This window comes from Protopterus annectens, chromosome 1.part0 (assembly GCF_019279795.1).
Source record: "Protopterus annectens isolate FY-2018-M chromosome 1.part0, PAN1.0, whole genome shotgun sequence".
NCBI lineage: Eukaryota > Metazoa > Chordata > Ceratodontiformes > Protopteridae > Protopterus > Protopterus annectens.
In genome coordinates this window covers 1,359,671,493-1,359,693,170 of record NC_056725.1, presented here as the reverse complement: position 1 = coordinate 1,359,693,170, position 21,678 = coordinate 1,359,671,493, and the positions used below count along the sequence as shown (strand labels likewise).

The 21,678-nt window shown below is 40.9% G+C and overlaps 1 protein-coding gene across 1 annotated transcript in view; it reads right to left on the bottom strand.

Annotated features, from left to right (window-relative positions):
• Positions 1 to 21,678, bottom strand: part of AK9 (adenylate kinase 9) — a 2,653,312-nt gene that overhangs the window by 252,533 nt on the left and 2,379,101 nt on the right. Inside the window, exon 35 of the mRNA XM_044066804.1 lies at positions 256 to 452. Within this exon, the coding sequence (XP_043922739.1) occupies positions 256 to 452 (197 nt within the window). The remainder of the gene's footprint in view (positions 1 to 255; positions 453 to 21,678) is intronic.

The window sequence follows — 21,678 nt, the reverse complement described above, 5'->3', positions numbered from 1 at the left end:
AAGTCTATCTCTTTTTACTCATTTCTAAGAAGGCAGGCCAGGCATATGGAGGAATTCACATTAATAAGATGAAACTAACATATTGTCAAGTCGTATTTGTAGTAGCAACTAATGCTAATGATTTTCAAAAGCTGCATCACTAACATTTTGAGTATATTATCTTTATTTGCTATATCATAATATGTTATCTATAGCTACAAAAACAAAATAAGCATATTAATAGAATGAAACATTTTGTTACTTGCCTATACTTACCTTCAGGTTTTCCTGAGATGCCATTTTATAGTAGTGGCCTCGGAATTCTGCAGCAAACTCTAATGATGAAGTTAAAGAACAATCAACCAACTCTTCATAGAGTGCAAGGCTTACAGGACAGTATTCTCCAAACTCACCCAGGCGGGACTGCAGCTCTTGTGGTGTGATACATAGATCAGCAATGCAGGCTGCTTTACCTATTACGCATGGAAAAAAAGAAACAGTGTTTTAATCAGAGTAGGCAACAATACTTGGACACTGATCTGTGGGCAGCAAGCCCTGAGATATTATTTGTCAGTACACTGGTGGCTCAGACTTTGTTCAAGTTTGGCTACTTGGGAAATGAATGCCGTGCTTTTTCGGTATAGGTCATGAAAATGGTACATTACTGCTCCTGGAAATCCTTGTTAATCTAGATGCAACTACAGCAGCACATTCCACACTTGTATATATGTTTGTGCAGCATTCTGAAGCCAGAAGTAAAAACATATTGGGGAGTTTAATTATTTTAGATATTCTACTTTGACTGAAGCAACTGAAGCATGTAATCATACTGTATTGTGTCACTACTAGTAGGATGGAAGACGCCTCTTAAATCTAGTAAAGGGAGTGGCGATTAAAAGAATAGAGGACAAGGCATTTTTACCCCTTAATGAGTGTGATGAAAGTAACTTACTAGTTTGAAATAAAACCTGCAGTAACATACATTTTGTTAGAATCCAGATGTTAGAAGTAGCTCGCTACAAGTGTAAGAGAGGGTGACAAGGACGGTCATTTAGTGTTAAATAAATTCCAACTGCAGAACCACCTTGGTTCAAATTTATTTATGTATCTTAATGACAGGTTTTATAAAAAAAAAAAAAAAAAAAAAACTAGGTATATACACCTCTTCCCTTCCTACTTCAGTTGGTGTGCCTTAAAATCAGTACTAGACCCACTACTTTCTACAATATTCACTAAGAGCATGCAAAACACCCTAACTAATGCTAACTTTTTCAATATACTGATGAGTCCAACACTGATATTATTTGGGAAAAATACAGAACTACAGTTAGAAACCCAAACTGTATTTAATTCACTTAAAGTATGGCTTGACAATTCTACATTGTTTCTAAATTCTCCCCCAAAAACTAAAGTAATACCTATTATACCCAATAACATTCATAAAAATGGTGGCACAAATAAATTTACATCTCTCAACTATACTGATTTTGAGCAGGTTTCAGAAATTAAACTACTGGATATTATTATGGTCCAACATTTAAAATAAACCCCACAATGACCCTCTCTACATTCTATAACTTCACAGCCCTGATATAGAACAAATTATACTGACTCAAGAAACTTATACTTCAAGGCAAACAAGTTATGTGGCTTACAAAACCTATTAAACAGCATAAAAAGGTTAAATATGAAGCATGGGCTGAATGTAAACATAACCTCAATAATGTAGATAAATACTCTTATACCAACAACTCAAAATGGAAATTAGACTCTCAACTAACCTTGCCAAAGCAGTCTACTGGAGAGAGGTACAAGTGTCTTACTTAAGTCAGCCCAAATTATTCTGGAAAGCAATTAAAACTCTTGGTTATACAAAAATTTCATGTATAGCCATCAGAAGGCAATTAAAAATTATGGTGCTATGCAAATGTTCCCTAAAACCAGAAAAAAATGCAATCTCTGTCCCACTTTAAATGCAGAAATAAAAGACAACATAGGTCATCCTCCATTTACCACAGACCATGTATTCAATAATTCTCAAATTATTTCCTCCCACTTTCCATCACTCATTCACGTTTTTACAAAATCTTATTATAGTCAAATCTAATGTTGAAAATCTCCTTGAAAAAAATCATGAGGTGTAGAATTTAGACCTTCATTCCATTCAGTCCATATACTAAGATTTAGGTAGCAACATACTTAGCAAGCTCTCACTTTTCTTTATTTTCTAATTTGCACTAATACTTGTAGTTTTAAATATATTATCATCATACCACTGGCCAAGAATGTTCCCCATCCACTGCTTGTGACTACCATTTAAATTACTATTCATTTGCTAATCTGTATCCACAAACTGAAATACCTGAGAAGATTATCTATGAACAGATAATTGAATACATCACAAACCATGACACTCCCTGTGACAGACATAATGGCTTCAGATCAAACTTTACCACCCTGACTGCCATTTACAGCTTGACAGACCACATTTTCTAAAACATGGAACAAGGTATGTTAACTGGCGCATCTTTTACTGAACTCAGAAAGGCTCGTGATTCATTGGACCATTTTATGTTACCTCACAAATTAGTTAATATTGAGTTCTTTACTAATGTTTTGCAGTGGTTCCAAAGTCAAACTGAGAGAGCCTATAGAATACTTTGCCTAGATAAACATAGCATTACAGGCACAATACGCAATGATATCACTCAGGTTTCAATAACTGGTCCACTTTTTTTATTACTAATCATTAACAACTTTATTTGAGTTCTTCTAGAGACTAACTGTATCCTTTATAGTGATGATATTGTACTCACAAAAGGCATTACAAAACATCACTCATGCCAGCTGTTTTTCAAGATGACTATGTCTAAATTAAATTAGTAATAACAATAAATTGTCAACACAAGACAAACGATAGTAAGCTATTCAGTACTTTGCAGAAACTCAGGAACACAGATCCTAAAATTATTAAGGACTCCTCAGCACCGCACCTCACATGGACCAAATAAACACCTAGGCATTACTACCTCATGTTTCTTTGTACTTGCACATTGAGTCCCAAGTTAACAAACTCTAACCCAACTAAAGTTATCTTACAAAATTTCAAACATATTCAGTGTAGAAACCAGACAGTTTTGGTATAAATGTACTCCTCTGCAGACTTAAATATGGACTCCCTATTATTTCCTTGCACTCTCGTCAAAACACCGTTAATTCAATCTGCAGAAAACAAAAGTCTCAGTTTTGTTAATCTAACAACATAGAGCATCAATGTATTACACTGCAAAAAACAAAATGATTCCATGTATCATCCAGGGCATCACTTCTCAACATTCTCACTTTTAAAACACCCATGAAAGACATTGATCTCCTCTCTTTCACAAATTCAGTTTTAGAAATGAAAGCTACTCTTTCAGGAAAACAAACTGCATACAGCTAGCTAGGCCAGTGAATTCTCTAGCCACCTGTGAAAAGGTTATATCCAAGGCAGCATCAGTAAGTTGGAACATTATTTCTGAAGAGGTGCAGAAAAGTGAATGCATTTAATTTTCCGAAAAATCTCTTAAATTATACCTTATGAAAGAAAAAGAAATTGACTGTAAGTACTTCAGAAATGCAGGCTAATCTTTCAAATCTTCTTGTAATTTTAACAAGTTGCTTAATTTGTAGCTATAGTCTTTTTTAAATGCAAATTCAACTCTAAAGTGTATTTTTTTCATTTTTCATGTCTGCACTGTAAATACTACTAATTTTATTTGCAAAAATATTCTATTCTTGAATAAATTTGTATATTGATGTTATCTGTTTTTTATTGCAATAATTTAACATCTGTATATTAACTGCATGTTTGTCTTTGCTTGCCTGGCCCTGATCAGCTAACCAATTAATAAATAAAATTTGACAAACATGCATGCTATAAATTCAGAAGAAAAAAATCAAAATCTTGATATACTCTGCAATGCAAAACCTTTTCTCACTGAATTGACACTATTAACAATTGCTTGCACATTTTAACTCATACTGTCTTATATGCATCAGCCATTTTACTAATGTGGAAAAACAATTAAGAAAGTTAGGAAAACACCATGACAAAATATGGAAAAAAAACAATTAAAGTTAGAAAAACACCATGACAAAGTAGCAAAGCTTGTAGTAAATCACCCAAACAAAGCTTGCCACTGCAAAGTGTTACAAAAACTAAAATGGCTTGAGTTGTAAAATACTCTCCCCAGGATTCAACAAAGTTCTGTGCAAGAATAAACTATTCTTGCATGGAATGGATCGTGTCTGTGCAGCACAGCAGCGTGCCTTGCATACTCATGAAGGCACGCTGCTGTACTCTCTACACGGACACAGTCCATGTACGAACGCAGGGGGTGTGTCTGAGCAGAACACGGACACTAAACATACCCCCTGCGCTCAGAAAGTGCCGTACGGCACTGTCTAAGCCATGCATAATATAAGAGCTTAGCTCTAATATTATGCGAGTATTTCACTGTCCACAGCCACTGAAATGCAAAAGAGATAATTTCAGTGTTCGTGGACACTGAAATAAAAACGGCAAGAGGAATCCAATACAGGGGTTGTGTCACAGAAGCTGTGACACACCCCCTGTATTGGTAAAGCACTGTACAGCACTTCTGCATTCTGCAGAAGCAGGAAATGTGTGCAAATGCACACATACATAACCCTCAACCATGCAGATTTCTGCAGAATGTCCCAGATGTATGCCTCATATATTTGGTCCATTCTACATAAAATATGGGTGTCAGGCAAACTAGTGGAAAATCAATAAAGACTGCAATTGGCAGATACTGAGAGACATTTGAGTGTCAGACATTATACCTTTCAGAAAATTCATGCCAATGCAAAGCCTGTTATTCTATCAACTTTCTAAGTTGGCAAGAGCAATATCTAAAAATCTGTTTTTTTGTCCCCCATCATGTCACGCTTTGTCCAGATGTCCTGCCCTAAGAGGCAGAAAGCAATGTGCATACCCTAAAGGAAAATAAAAACAGAACACCATTTCAACTTTTTTCTTCTGTTCCCAATAAAGTTTAAGCATAGCTGAGTGGGTATGCGCACCAAGCAGCTATGCATAGCAGAGTATAAACATCTAAAGGAGCTAAATATAAATATACAACCAAAATAGTCAAATCGGAATAGCGTAGTGGTTAGAGTTTTTGCTTAACATGCAGCCATTCATGGTTCGAGCCCCAAAGCAGTCTATTCATTTTCATATGTGAACAGGATTAAAATATATTTTTTTATAAATAGGTAGTGAATAATATATATTTGTTGACCAGGGTAGTGTAGCAGGTCCAAATGTGGTGTCAGTGTTGTTTACAGATGTGAAACCCACATATACACACGTGTCCCATACAGTATAGCCACAAAAGACTGTAATGTAATGAAAAAACATAGGGGGATGTCATAGAAGGGAAACATACATATCATAAGATGGCATTAAGAAGGAATTGATCCCACAATCCTGACAGTCCATAAAATGAAAGCTGAACATCACTTAATTATGTTCAGTTATGCTTACCTGGAGTAAACAGCACTTAAACTGTTATGTTTACCAATAACTAGCATAGCTAATTTGATTTGCACACTGGTAAACAGTGCTTAGTATATACCTCTGCAAGCAATGCTTATTTCAGATAAGTGGGTTTGCCTGTCGCTTAGCTCAGTTCAGGATATTCAAAATAGACGAATCATGGCAAAGGGCGGGGATTCAGCCCTACTTAAACCCCACAAGCGGGAATACAACCATAACCAGTTGTAGCTGATCACTGCAGGCACTATGGTTGGTGTTGGAGAAGGTGTGCACTTTTGGGCACAACGTTGGGGCATTCAGGAGTCCAGGGTCATGGTTTGACTCCTTGTAAAAAACTATGACGGGTGACTGCAGCAGGACCAGTACCAGGGCTCCCAATACAAGCCGGAGCCCTGGGACCATCTCGCTCGTGACCTCATTAGCACAACTGGCATCCCTCGAACTGGTGAGCAGGTCCAGCATCACTATGTTGACTTGAAGTGAAGGAAGAGGAACCTCTTAGAGCAGTGGGTCCAAGATGCTTGGGCGTGGAATGTCCCAAAAGTGCGTAAGTACCACTATCAATTCTCATGTATCAAAGTCCAGCCTAAGTTTGACATTGAAAGGTATGCATAAATGTTTCTCTATCTCCTGTACAGCTGCAGAAGAGAGGGCTGTGAACATGGAAGCCCATGCCAGCAGGCTGCTAAGGCTGTGTCGCGAGGCTGGTGAGTACTAATCTAGCTAGCAGTAATCAGGGCAGATAAATAGAATGCAGTAGAATGTCACCTGCCAGTAGTTAGTAATGTGTACTGTTTGTACTAAATAAACAAGACATTAGCAGAGTAATACTGATGTACAGGATATATATCAGTAAAAGTGTATCAGTAACTGTCAGTAAAACTCTAAACACCAGACTATTGTGTGTACTTTGGTATATGGTAGTCTGAATGTAGATGTAATGTTGACGTTAACAGATTAGCTATAAGAAATGTTCCATGCACCAGGATCTGGTCCCTGAATAGTAATGTTGTGTTAACCATTGTTTTCCATACTGTAATATATCAAGGTCTGACCACAGACTATAACAAGCGTCTGTCATACATGAATATCAGAATTACAAGGGAGGTTGTCCAAACAACACACTATTATACTGAAAACAGTCAGGAAAAAAAACAACAGCTCCTCAGTAGCTCATTGTGATGAAGCACAGCCTTGTGTTCTATTTTTGCACAAACCAGCACGGTTCGAATCCTAGGAGTGCTATTAAGCTGTATGCATAATCTCATCCAAGAATATGTGAGCATGTGTAGAAACAGTCAGGTATTGTTAACAGAAATTTCCTCCACAGGTCTGCCAGGTAAGAAAAGGTATAAATGAGCTGTAAGAAGCCTGTAATTATACACTGTGTACAACACCCACTGTCCAACCCCAAGGCTGCAAATGACAGCAAGAGAAGTATGCACACCAAGTAGTCTCCTCTAAGAAATGTCCATCAAGGGTCACGCTGTCACAGCTAGTGGTCACTGCAGCCAACACCCAGGGTAACCGATAGAAATCAAGGTGGATTATGGCACTAGCAGACACACACAGTTATGACTGCACATATGTAACCTGGATTATGTGAATATGTGTAGAAACAGTCAGGTAGTGTTAACAGATATTTCCTCCACAGGTCTGCCAGGTAAGAAAAGGTATAAATGAGGTGTAAGAAGCCTGTAATTATACACTGTGTACAACACCAACTGTCCAACCCCAAGGCTGCAAATGACAGCAAAGGAAGTATGTACACCAAGTAGTCCCCGCCAAGAAATGTCCCTCAGGGGGTCACTCTGTTACAGCTAGTGGTCACTGCAGCCAACACCCAGGATGACCGATAGAAATCAAAGTGGATTATGGAACTAGCACACACACGCACACACACGCACACACACACACGCACACACACACACACACACACACACACACACACACACACACACACACACACACACACACACACACACACACACAAACACACACAGACACACACAGTTATGACTGCACATATGTAACATTGACTATGTGAATATGTGTAGAAACAGTCAGGCAGTGTTAACAGATATTTCCTCCACAGGTCTGCCAGGTAAGAAAATGTATAAATGAGCTGCAAGAAGCCTATAATTATACACTGTGTGCAAACATACCACCGCCCAACCCAAGGCCATAGATCGATGCAAAGTGAGGTAATACCTGTAGATTAATGATTAGAGCAATGATCATTAAAGTTGTGAGCGATCAAAGCCTATACAGCTGTTAACTGACATCTCTCTCTCTCCCCCACCCTATCTACACCAATAATCTAAACACATAAATCAATGGGTATGTTTTCCACCAAAACTACTGTTGGGACATGTGTCCTATTGTTCTACGAATATTTAAATGCTTTAATATTAATGTTCCCTGTTCAAATACTATCACTGGTGGCCTGTTGCTATCAATGTAACCTGCATCATGTTATAATGCCCACTGTGGTTCCATATATGCATGTGTTCTGTTTGCTATGCAACTGTTCCAACTCTGTTGTTTTGGGTTAATGGGAATACCTGTGCATGTTATTATAACTAATCCTGGAATGTGTTTTTTATGACTAACCAACATAAAACTGCAACACCATATTATGTCAGGGAAGGCCGATCCCAGCAGATCCGCCTGTACCACCTCAGTTGGCCGTGGCACCGGGCCCCAGCATATCTGGGACCCAACCCACGACCTCCTCGTTCGCTGATCCTGCACCACCTTCTGGTGGAAATGCCTCAGGGGATGGGGCCCATCCCACCTCTGGGAGTGGGCATGGACAGGACACTGTCACCCGTACACAGGTCTGGGGATTGGTGCATAGTGTTCTCCGACAGGAGTTCAGAGATCAGCTACACCAGCTTCAGGGCTGTGTGGTGCATCTTGAGGGTCAGCCTGCCTCTCCTGCTCAGCCACCTTTGCGGCCATGAAGGTGCAGTGGTGACTGCCCATGGTTGGGGGACCTCAGTCCCACTGTATGCATATGGGGCTCATGGGAGTTTGATTCCCAACCACCCTCCCCATCCAAGGTGTTTACCCCCACATGTGTCATATACCGCCTCTGTCTGCTGTCTTGTCTGTCTTGTCTGTCTTCCCACCCAACTTACCTCCCCAAATGTACCTACTATCCTTCCCCAAAATCCCACTCTCACCTTATAAAAAAAAGGGCAATCTGTTCCCCCAAAAAATGTTCGCCCCATACATAGCTGTCCATTTTGCACGTGTCCACTGGACACACATAATCTGATCAAATTGGCTTAAAAACACATTACTGTTGTCCTCACCCCTCTCTTGGGGGGTTTGAATGTCTAAATTCACCTCCAAAATATGTTCAAATGCACAGCTGTTGCTGTATCAGAAAAGGACAACTATGGACCTTCCCTGCACCCATCCTGCACATCCCTAGCTAGCTGTCATACTGTTTACTGCTCTGCGTGCCCCCTTTTTTACCACTTTTCTATCACTCCTTTTTTCTTTTCTTTTAAAGAAATTAGCACAGGAGTAAGATGTTTTAAGCAGTAGTAAGTGGCAGTAAGTGGGTTTGTGGGATGCTAAGCTATGCCTACACAAATTAAGCAGTTCCCATTTAACCGTGTGTTGGCATTGCTTACCATTGCGCAAACCCATGCAAACCCACTTACAACTCATTAAAACTGTCTTAATCACCCTGTCCCCATTAGCCACTGTTCTGCCCAGCAACAAAATAATCAGCCCTGCCCAGTCTTGAACTCAGGACCCTGTACACCATAGTCAGAGCAATTTACCACTACACAATCTAAGAAGTAATAACAAATGCTGTTTTTGCAAATATATCGTTCAGTACAGGTATAGAATAGTAGGGAACAAGCACTGTGGAATCAGTCATGTTTAGTATATATAAATATACATATATAGATGTGTATGGTGATAGATAAATATGAAAAAGTATATACATCAGATATATTGAGATATACATATGAAACAAATGCATACAGAATATATACAAATATATTTTCATAGAACCATAGATGTAGCTATATAAAAAGAAATCATTTACATATATATATAAATATAAACATAGATATATATATATATATATATATATATATATATATATAGAGAGAGAGAGATATGGATATATATATATATATATATATATATATATAGCTATCTGCTCATAACATGTAGTGCAGTCATACCTCAGCACCATACCTCTCCACCTGTTACTGCAAGAATGCTGGACAAAGGCTGTCAAAATGGTGGGACAATGGGCCAAGACTAGGGACATAATGTAAGTACTGCAGTTATAAATGCAGAATGTTGTTACAGTAATAGGGTTTATGTCAGCATACATGTGCAGAAGGATGTGAGTTCTGAAACTGAAATGCATGTCATCATTTACTGGCAGAAATCCTGACATCATCACAGTGAATTAACAGAGAAATAAAAATAATATGATTCTGTGGAACAGACCAGAAATATGAGCAATAAACCTAGACAGTCTGAAACAACCTGACCAGTTGAGAGGTATGCCTTAGTGCAACAAATCTGGACCAATCCTGACAAGGGGGGGGGGGTTAAAGTCATGGAAATGGGGACATATCTCAAATACTGAAGTAGATAAGCTGACACAGTTGATGCAGTAACACTCTCCTGTCTGTTCTAAGATATATTGACTGGAATAGCCCAAGTCCAAAACCCAATTACTTCCCACTACTTAGTGACTTAAATCTTCACATCATCCCACTGATGTGTCAGAAATACATAACACTTATGGGTCCACAGACAAATATCTGGACATAACATCATATTAGGGGAAACTACACTGAGCTGCTAAGCCTGCTAAGCATGTCATCAAACAATGTCCACACTACATTCAGACTGACACAACACTAGTCCACAACTGCTATGGGGAACTACACATGTATTTGCAAATATATCAGGCACTACAGGGATGTAATAGCACTGAAAAACAGATACCAGTGTGAAAGTGCATACCCGCAACCGATCTCACCACAGTCACAGTGACATACTGGTAAGCCAAATTAACAGTAGAGTATAATTACTATGTGAACAAAACCATCAGCATGTTTCCCACTCACACACTACCCCTACATATATTGGACCAATGCACAGTGTCGTATGATGCCTGACTGTGGTATGGGACATGTCTCAGTCTGCCCCTACAAACATATACAGCTGATAGAGCACCAGAAACTGGGGCAGCATGCAAAGTCAGATAGAAAAGGGCCCACAAGACATACATCTACCCCCTCACTACACAGGCAAGATAACATATTCACACTACACTGCTACACAATCCTGACAGCCTGTCAACAAATGCCAGAAATACACAGACCTCCCAACTGTACAGAGTCACACAGAATGTCCAGGCTTTGTCTTCATGTATAATGCCTTTCACATATAACTTGTCTGACAGTCTGATACATCACTGGGACAATATCAGGAATGAAGTCACTAAATAATGATATACCAGTACCTCTCCACCTCCTACTGCATTACATCAGGACAGTGCCTGACATACTTGGGGGACAGAGGCCCAAACACAGAGGGAGTATTGACATATTGCTATCATAAACTGGGAAAGTAGCTGATGTAACAGGGCCTGTTGTAACATATCTGTTCTGATGGACATGAAGTCAGAAACACAAATGGATGTTACTATTCACTGACTGCAATCCTTAGAGTATGCTACTGATTTATCAAAAAAAATCAAGAGGAACACCATATAAAAAGTGAAGGAGACTGTTTATTTCATCAAACAAGATAAAGTATAAAAAATAAAAAATAAAACGAAGTGAGCGCTTTCATGTTCTTGTAAACGCTTCTTCAGACTTATTCATTATTATAAATGACATTCATTTAATTATAGTCAAGAGGCTAAGGTAGATAGCTCTCTAACCAATCAAGTGTCTGACATAATTAAACAATCGGCTAACTAATCTTCTATGTGCATCTTAAAAAACAATACTCAGTGCTAACTATAAAAACACACACCCATATGACGATGAGACATTAAAACAGTTCTGATATAGAAATGCAGAATGAAAAACCCCTCAGTAATATATATTGGTTATACTGAAATACTATAAACAGTAGTATTGACAATAAAAGCATGCTAGTGCTATATGCTGCTGATTTTCCAAAGACTAAACATGTGTGATTAATACACCAAACATAAGTGTCCAAACTCTGGCAGTCTGTGGATGGTCCTACAGTTGTGAGTTATGTCAACTACATAACACTGTCAGACTTAAACTCACACAGAAAAGTCATGTCCACACAAACCCTGTCATACTAGCATTAATCCAACTTTATAACAGCAGTACTTACATTCTGTCCCTATGTCTGGCACATTCTCCCCATGTTTGCTGGGCTGTCTCCACAGTCTTTGTTGTAAGAGGTATTTCCACACAACCTCTGTGATGCTGTTGTTGACACATCTCCATGAAGTTTACCTCACAGACAAGGTAAAGCATCAACACCCACATGAAGTACTCAATTATAGGAGTGTGTTCCCATGCTATTGGCTATAGGAATGATACCACAGCTGTTCTGCATGCAATTAGCAAGTGGGGGACTGCAGTTGGTGCACAGGCCACCAGCTGGTCATGAGCATTACCTACAAAAGTCTATCTGCTGCCTATGCAAAACAGATATATACCCTACATCTGGGAGAGACAGAGACAGAGAGAGAGAGACACACACACACACACACACACACACACACACACACACACACACACACACACACACACACACACACACACACACACACACAGGCAGATACATTGAGATCCACATCCAGATCCAGATCCAGATACAGCCAGCTAGCAGGGCAGCCAGCTAGCCATCTATCCATCCACACCTTGACAAAATAAAAGTAGGTCAAACAAGTAAGCATGTAATGGAATGTAGTAGGGGTATGTACTAGTGGTAAATATGACGTTCAACAAATATGTCTCAACAACACCTGATGTACTGATATATTAATGATCACAAACTATGCTCATAGCATCTGCATCTGTCTGCAGTGACATAGATAACAGCTCAGGCCCCTGAGCAACACCAGAAAAGGATGGCTCACATATGACTACTACTGGAGTGTGTGTTGAACAATGCTGACTGGGACACTGCTAGGCCAGGTACTGGGATGTCATAGATATCCATATAGTGATTATATATGATATACATACTTGTCTCAGAAATGTGAGAGACCTATACAGGGTATTTGCATAGTGATATACTGTTGCAGCTGTGTGTGTTGAACTGCATGTGATATACTGAACTCACACCATTCAACTGTCCAGTGTTACGCACACTGACCATATGTGTGCCTCATATTTGTACTCATTTACTCAGAGTAGTGTTATGTCTGGCAAATAATTGGCAACCTGTGAACACCAACATTACAATATTACAACCCCTAATCTTTCTTTTGGCTGTTCCCGTCAGAAGATGGCACACCAGATGATCTGTCTACATGTCTTCCTGTCCTCGGCATCCTGCTCTGTCACACCAACCACCTGCATGTCTGCTGTCAACACATCCATACACCTTATCCTAAGCCTTCCTTTTTTCCACTTCTCTGGCAGCCTCACCCTTTAACAAATATACTCAGCATTCCTACTCATCACATGTCCAAACCAACATAATCCTGCCACTGTTTGCCTTTGTCCCCAACCCATCTAACCTGGGCTGACCCCCTAACATACATGTTCCTAATCCTGTTCACCCTTGTCACACACAGTGAAACTCTTAATGTCATTAACTCTGCTATGACCAGCTCTGGCTCCTGCCTTTTTTGTCAATGCCACTGCCTACAACCCATATCACATAGCTGGTCTCAATACCCTCTTGTAGACCTTCCCTGTCACTCTTAATGGTACCCATCTGTCACAAATTACTCCTGACACTCCTCTCCACCACCTGCATCCTGCCTGAACTCTCTTCTTCACCTCTCCCCCACATTCCACATTACTCTGAACTGTTATTCCCAAGTATGTAAACGTATCCACCTTTGCAAACTGTACTCCTCACCATTCCTTTATCCTCCCTCCCATTCACAGACATATATTCTGTCTTAGTCCTGCTGATCATCATTCCCCCCCTCTTTAGACCATAACTCCACCTCTCCAGGGTCTTCTCAATCTGTCCTCTACTCCCACTACAGACCACAATGTCATCTGCAAACAGCACAGTCAACAGGGACCCCTGTCTGACCATGTATGTCAACCTGTCCATCACCATTGCAAATAGGAAAGAACACACAGCTGATCCCTGATGTACTCCACCTGCAACTTAAATACACCTGTCACTCCCAACGCAGAACTCACTGCTGTCACACTAGCCTTTTACATATCCCGTAGCATTCTTATGGATTCCTCCGCCACTTCTGACCTTCCCATACAATACCACAACTCTCTAGGCATCCTTGTCATATGCTGTCTCTAAGTCCTCAAAGACACAATGCAGCTAATTCGGATATTCTCTATCAGTCTCCATCAACACTCTCACAGCAAACATTGCATCTGTACTTATCTTTACTGGCATGAAACCATATTGCTGATCAGTAATCCTAACAACCCTTCTTAACCTAGCTTAAACCACCCTTTACCATTACCTCATGCTGTGACTCATCAGTGATATCCCTCTGCACACCACCATTATTCACATAAACAGTACCAAAACAAATTTTCTCCACTCCTCATGCATCCTCTCACTTTCCAAGATTACATTAAATAATCTGGTTGAAAAGATCACTGCCATTTCTTCAAAACACCTCCATGTGTCCACAGGTATGTCATCTGGACCAACAGCCTTTCCATTCTTAAACCTCTTCATAGCTATCCTTACTTCCTCCTTGATAATCTGTTGCACTTCCTGATTCACCATACCCACACCATCCAACCTCACCTCTCTCTCTCACATCCTTCTCATGCACCAGCCCATCAAAGTACTGTTTCCATCTGCTGTACACAATCTCCTCACTTGTGAGTATGTTTCTCCCATTATCCTTTATCACCCTTATTTACTGCACATCCTTCATAGCTATGTGCCTCTGTCTAGCCAATTGGTACAAGTCCTATTCTCCATCCTTGGTATGCAACATTACATACAACCATTCAGAACCCCATCCTAAGCCTTTGCCACCACTCTCTTTGCCATGCACCCATCCCCTTATATTCCTGTCTACTGTCTTCATCTGTCTGACAACCCCACTTCTCCTTCGACAACCTCTTTCTCTGTATACTCCCCTGTACTGACTCATCCCACCAACAGGTCTTCTTGTCCTCCTTCCTCTGTCCAGATGTCACACCAAGCCCCATTCTACTCATCTCCCATATGAGCGTGGATATATTTAACCAAATACGTGGTAACTCTTCACTGCCACCCACTGCCTGTCGTAACTCTTCCCTGAACTCAGCCTCACAATAACCCTTTGTCAGTACCCACCATTTGATCCATGGTGCTGCCCTCACACTCCTCCTCCTCCTCTTGATCACCAACAACATCCCACAGGCCAACAGTCCATGCTATCTAACCACATTTTCCCCTGTCACCAGTTTACAGTTTCAAATCCCCTTCAAACAGGCCAACCTGCATAGGGGATAATCCTCCTGTGTGCATCCTCCTCCACTCTTGTATGTCACCTTATGCCCCTTGGTCTTGTAAAAATATGTATTCATCACAGCCATGGCCAACCTCTTTTGCAAACTCCAACACCATCTCACCTTCTGCATTCCTTTGCTTAACACTATACCTGCCCATCACTTCTGCATCCCCTCTGTCCCCTTTACCAACTTGCCCATTGAAATCTGCTCTAATCATTACTCTCTCACCCTTGGGTACTGTCACCACCACTTCATCCAACCTGTCCAAAGTACGTCACTATTATACTTCACACAAGCAGCTAGTGGAACATATGCAGTAACAACTGTCATCATTACACCATTAATTCCCAGCTGCATAAACCTTGCTCTACCCAACACTCCTGTCACTGCCAGATACACTCTTGGCATAATGCTCCATTAGGTTAATATCTACACCATTTCCCCTCAAATATACACCATGTTTGAACTATTTGTACCTGAACATGATACACACAGCCATAACCCCCTTCCATCTGGTCTTTGGCACACACAATATATCCACCTATCATCTGTCCATCATATCAACTAGCTCAGTACCAATACCAGCCCTACACATAACAGTAAAAGTTCCTAGCATTCTCTACCACACTCCTAGCCTTTCCTCCTCTGCCTGGCATAGGAGCATTGCACATCCTCCAGGGTATGACTGTGAATGCAAAGGCTACACAACTGTCAAATGACATTCATGTGTTACAGCAATATGAAGACAGTGTCACTAATGTTGGCCCATAGCCCACCATGTATTTGCGGCATTCTCCAGATGTCCTGCCCTACTAGGTTGTCAGGAATTACTGAGCAACAAAAGTGCTATGACAGTGTGCCATACTGACATAGAACAGAATGTATAGCATTTATTACCTGTGCAGATGTATGCATGTATGGGTAGGTCTACCTCGCAGACTCATAACACCTGACATGGGATGCAAAACATCACATAAATGAGCTGTACATGTCATACACGTGTGTAATCTTACTATCTGTGCATCAAACAGAGTTGCACTTCTACAGCTAATGGTTGTTGCAATGCCTTGACACAGACTAGCATATGCAGGAGTATTATGTAGACATGTTAGAGTTGTCCAACTGTGTTATGACCTCATGTCCATACCTACTACAAACAATTATATGACCACCCACATAGCTATATGGCTTCAGCAATACCTTACTTGTACAACCTGTCTCCACCAAAGTAAAGTAAACCCCTTTGCTGGACAGCAGTAATGCACAAAGCACATAATGGCTGTACAGGGAAAAGTAGGAGCAGGCACCAACTGGCCAGCATGCCATCCTTTGTCTGAATGACCATACTAGGCCACAGGTGGATTACTGTAAGGCTGACTATGAGTGCAAATCAGACACATCCACAGAGGGCAACCAGAAGGCCATCTTCACATATGTCTTCAGTCTCAGAGGCAAGAACCCAACCCACCCTGTAATAGTGGTCAAGCACAGCACATACACACACACCATAGCCACAGCCAACCTGCTGCAGACACATTTAGGCCAAACATCACTTCCCTGCCTCAACATCAGTATAGGTGGATATGCACACCACACGCACCCATACCCTCATCATCATGGATCAGGTGTAAACTGCCTACTTAAATGTAAAATTAGCAAGTCCCCTTGGGGACTGATAACATTCCTGTCTGCATCCTACAAGAACCCAGACATATGCTTCCACCTCCATTACACACTGTATGCAAGCTAAGCCTGAGCAGCATTGACATCCCATCAGCAAGGAACACGGACACTGTCACCACTCTACACAAATGTGAATGGTTGTTTATGATTGGAGGAACTCCCCGGTCAGCATCAGTAAGAAGCTGAGATCCCTCATAAAATCCTCCAAAGCTAGTTACGAAAACAAAATCGCCACTGATTCTAACGACAGCCACAAAGCATTCTATAGCTATGTCAAGCATCTCAATGGCAACACTCAGATCTGCTCTGAGTTACAGCACAATGGCACTAAATATACAGGACCAACTGATATTGCCAACATCCTGGCAGATAGGATCAGTGCTAACTTTACCCCCCTCTCACCCCCTAAAGGGACCATCTCTATACGGGAAGAATGAAAGTTCCTGTAATCAGGGGTGCACAGGTAAAAACCACACTCTCCAAAGCCAAGAACACAGCATCCATGGGACCTGACAACATCCCAGACTGTGTTCTACACAAACTACAGAATGAACTGGCACCACACCTAAGCACCATATTTAATCATAGCCTCACCTTAGACTTTGTGCCCACTGAATGGTGCACAGCGGCGGTTATCCCACTCCACAAAGGGGAAGCCACCACGGACCCCAGGAACTACTGCCACATTAGCCTAACGAGCCTGGTCTGCAAGGCCATGGAAAGTATAAACAAAGACATTGGTAATCTCCAAACACTGGACCCCACTCAGTTCGGGTTTGTAAAAGGCAGATCATGTCCCCTAAACCTGATAGACTTCTTTGAAGCAGTCACCAATGCTGTAGACGAGGGTAAAGTGGTTTACACAGCGTATCTAGATCTTGCCAAGGCTTTTGACACCATCCCCCACTCTGGAATTATAGATAAACTCACTAAACTAGGTATAAATCCCTATTCCCTATCCCTACTTTTATCTGCTCTTTTGCATATAGTATTGTATTTCATTTATTTATTTGTGTTTTTCATTGAATATTAACTCAACTGACGTTGTGGCTGTCTCTCTACAGAGTACTTTTTAGAATTTCTGTGTAGCCATTGATAGCAGTGGGGGTAGTTTCAGCTCATCACAAACATCCTGTCTTGCCTTATATAAGTGGTACATTTTGAGTTATCTCTGCTTAATATCAGAACTTTGGCCGGCTAACATCTACCTGAAATCAGCTGGACGTATAAGTGAATTTAAGTACACTTTTATCTGATCTTTTGCATATAGTATTGTATTTAATTTATTTATTTGTGTTTTTCACTGAATATTAACTCAACTGAAGTTGTGGCTGTCTCTCTACAGTTAGGTCGCCACCCATCCTCTCTGTTCTTGTTTTGGTATTAATGTTGGTGGCTTTGAAATTGCCCACCCCTCTTGTAGATTTGCAGTAAGATCATATTCTGATTTCAGGCACTCCTACTGTGTACAAAGAGAGCATTTGGGAAGGACAACCCTGTAGCCTCTTAATCCTGCTCTTTTCCTTCCCTCAAAAAAAAAAAAAAAAACATATATATATATATATCTTATTCATCTGCTCTTACTGTAAATGTCTTAGTTGCTCTTCTGCATGCTGTTATCTGTTCAGTTGCTCTTACTCTGCACTTATTACTGCTTTTTAGTAGCCTTCTAATTTACTGCCTTCTGCACTTGTTTTTTAGTCATTTGTTAATTTAATTGCATTTATTTGAACTGTATTTGCCGTAGTGGTTCTACACGTTCGGGTGTGCTGGTATGCACTACAATTTGAATTGTATTTACTGCTGTTTTAGCTGGTTTTCTGTAACAAAAAAAATTCTAAGCTTATTTCCTGCCTTTCCTGTACCTAGTCAAGTCCAGACACAGACTTGCTGTATCCAGGACTGTTGGTAAGCTTTTGAGCCCCCCAAGCCTTTCTGTGTTAGAGGGAAGCCTTCTAGATTATCAGTGGGAGTGGTAAGCACTAGGTAGCCTATCTACCACGGGAAGAGTGGGTTTTGGTCCTGAAATTGTAGTTCATTGGCTGTTTGGGCAGTTTTTCCATCTCTTTCTACTTTCTGGTTAAAAGCTGTTTTGTGTTTGGTCCCCGCCTTTCCTATAACTAGTGTAATCCAGGTACAGATTTGCTGTATCCAGGACTGCTGGTAAGCTTCTGAGCTCCCCAAGCCCTTCTGTGTTGGAGAGATGCCTTCTAGCTTATCAGTGGGAGTGGTAAGCACTAGGTAACCTATCTACCACAGGAGGAGTGGTTTCTGGCCCAGAAATTATAGTTTATTGGCCGTTTGGGAAGCTTTTCCATCTCTGTCAACCTTCTAATTTAAGAGCCTGTGTTTGCACTTGTTTCCTGCCTTTCCTGTTACTAGTCTAGTCCAGGTACAGATTTGCAGTATTCAGAACTCTTTGTAAGCTTCTGAGCCCCCCAAGCCTTTACGTGTTGGAGGGAAGCCTTCTAGCTCATCAGTGGGAGTGGTAAGCATCAGGTAGCCTATCTACCACACGAGAAGTGGTCCTTGGCCCAGAAATTGTAGCTATTGGCTGTTTGAGCAGTTTTTTTCCATCTCTTTCAAATTTCTGGTTTGAAAGCCACATTTGTGCCTGTTTCCCGCCTTTCCTATAACTAGCCTAGTCTGGTTACAGAGTTGCTGTATCCAGGATGGTTAGTAAGCTTCTGCGCCCCCAAGCTTTTCTGTATTGGAGGAAAGTCTTCTAGCTTATCAATGGGAGTGGTAAGCACTAGGTAGCGTATCCTCCATGGGAAGAGTGAGTTTTGGCCCAGAAATTGTAGTTTATTTGGCAGTTTGGGCAGTTTTCCATCTCTTTCAACTTGCTGGCTTAAAAGCCTACATTTGTACTTTTTCCACGCCTTTCCTGTAACTAGTCTAGTCCATGTACAGATTTGCTGTATTCCAGGACTCTTTGTAAGCTTCTGAGCCCCCAAGCCTTTCTGTGTTGGAGGGAAGCCTTTTAGCTTATCAATGGGAGTGGTAAGCATTAGGCAGCCTATCTACCACAAGAGGAGTGTTTCCTGGCCCAGAAATTGTGGCTATTGGCCGTTTGGGCAGTTTTTTCATTTCTTTCAATGTTCTGGTTTAAAAGCTGCACTTGCGCTTGTTTCCCACCTTTCCTGTAACTAGCCTAGTCCAGGTACAGAGTTGCTGTATCCAGGACTGTTGGTAAGCTTCTGAGCCCCGCAAGCCTTTCTGTGTTGGAGGAAAGCCTTCTAGCTTATTAGTGGGAGTGGTAAGCACTAGGTAGACTGGCTACCATGAGAGGAGAGGTTCTTGGCCCAGAAATTGTAGTTTATTGACCATTTGAACAGTTTGTCCGTCCGTCTCTTTCAACTTTCTGGTTTAAAAGACCACATCTGCGCTTGTTTCCCATCTTTCCTGTAACTAACCTACTGGTAGCACTAGAAAGCCTTAAACTGATAAAAGCCTTCTAGCTTAGGAGAGAGACTTTGGAGTGACTAAGTATCAGTTTTCTGTACTTTCATGCTGTACTTAACTGTTTTCTGCCTAAATGCAGATTTTCCAGCGTTTATTGTGATTTAAAAGCTTGTTTTTTTCACATATTGTACTTATTTGACTGCCTGCACTATTAAAAGTTGTTTTTTGTTTAACTAATTTGTTTAACTGTTGTAGGCTACACACTAAAGTGTGATAGCCTTTTCTGATCGTTTGTAGTTGTTTAGAGCTGTTTTGAGTGTATTTTTTACTGTTTTTGCCTCATCTTTTCAAAAAACACAACCCCCCCCAAAACAAATCCTTATTTCCCACCTTTATAAGCTAGTATAGTCCAGTTTTCAGGCTAGTGCTGAATTCAGGGCTGTCATTACAAGTTTCTGAGTTACCCATACCTTACTTGGATAGAAGGAAGTTTCTCTGTTCACCTGTGAGAGAGGGGAGCTTTGAGCAACCTATCTGTCCCTAGAGGAGTGGTTCCAGCCCAGAAGTTAGTAATTTATTGGCCATTTTAGGCTAATTTCTATCTCTTTCATTTCCCTACTATAAAAACCATGTTTGCACGGTTTTGGGCACTGGGCAGTGCCGGTTAGCTACGGTTAAATTATTCCCGGCTCCACTAAGTCTCCTCTTCAGTTTTTTTCCTTAAAACTAGTCTAACTCTCATCCTAAGCACTCAAAAAGCATCTTACAGCCCAGCACTTGCTCAGACCTAATATCCCTAATATCCCTAATACCCTGACACTGATTGCCCAGCAGGGCAAGATTCTTTATTCACCACTCACCAACCAAGTGATTAAGCAGCTCACCGTTCTATTCAGGCATGACCAAAGGGCAACTTCAAGTGCACTCTCCAGTCCAGCTGGTGAATCTGGGTATCCTGAGGCAATGTTACAACTGCCTCATGTACACAAACAACCCCCTCCTCCTACCACAAAACACTAACATATGCAAGAGATGCAATTATACAGCCAAACTGGAAGCTAACCTGTCTCCACCCAAGACTGGAACAGACAGTCAAGAGGAGAAGGTTAGCACTTGCACCACAACTCCAGCTGCACACATACCTACTAAAACAACACTGGCAAAAAATACACATAAATACACAAAATAATACTCGGAGACTCTAAATAAAAACCTGCAAAAGCATCAGAGACCTCCAAAGCAGACACCCAAACAACCTGTACTTCCCGTCACAAACCAGACAATACATAAAGCACAAAACCAGTGTGCCGCACAATCACAGCCTTTCAGGCAAAATGACATACCTAACATGCTAGTAATAGGTGACTCTATAGTCAGGCACACTGACGTCTCACTCAC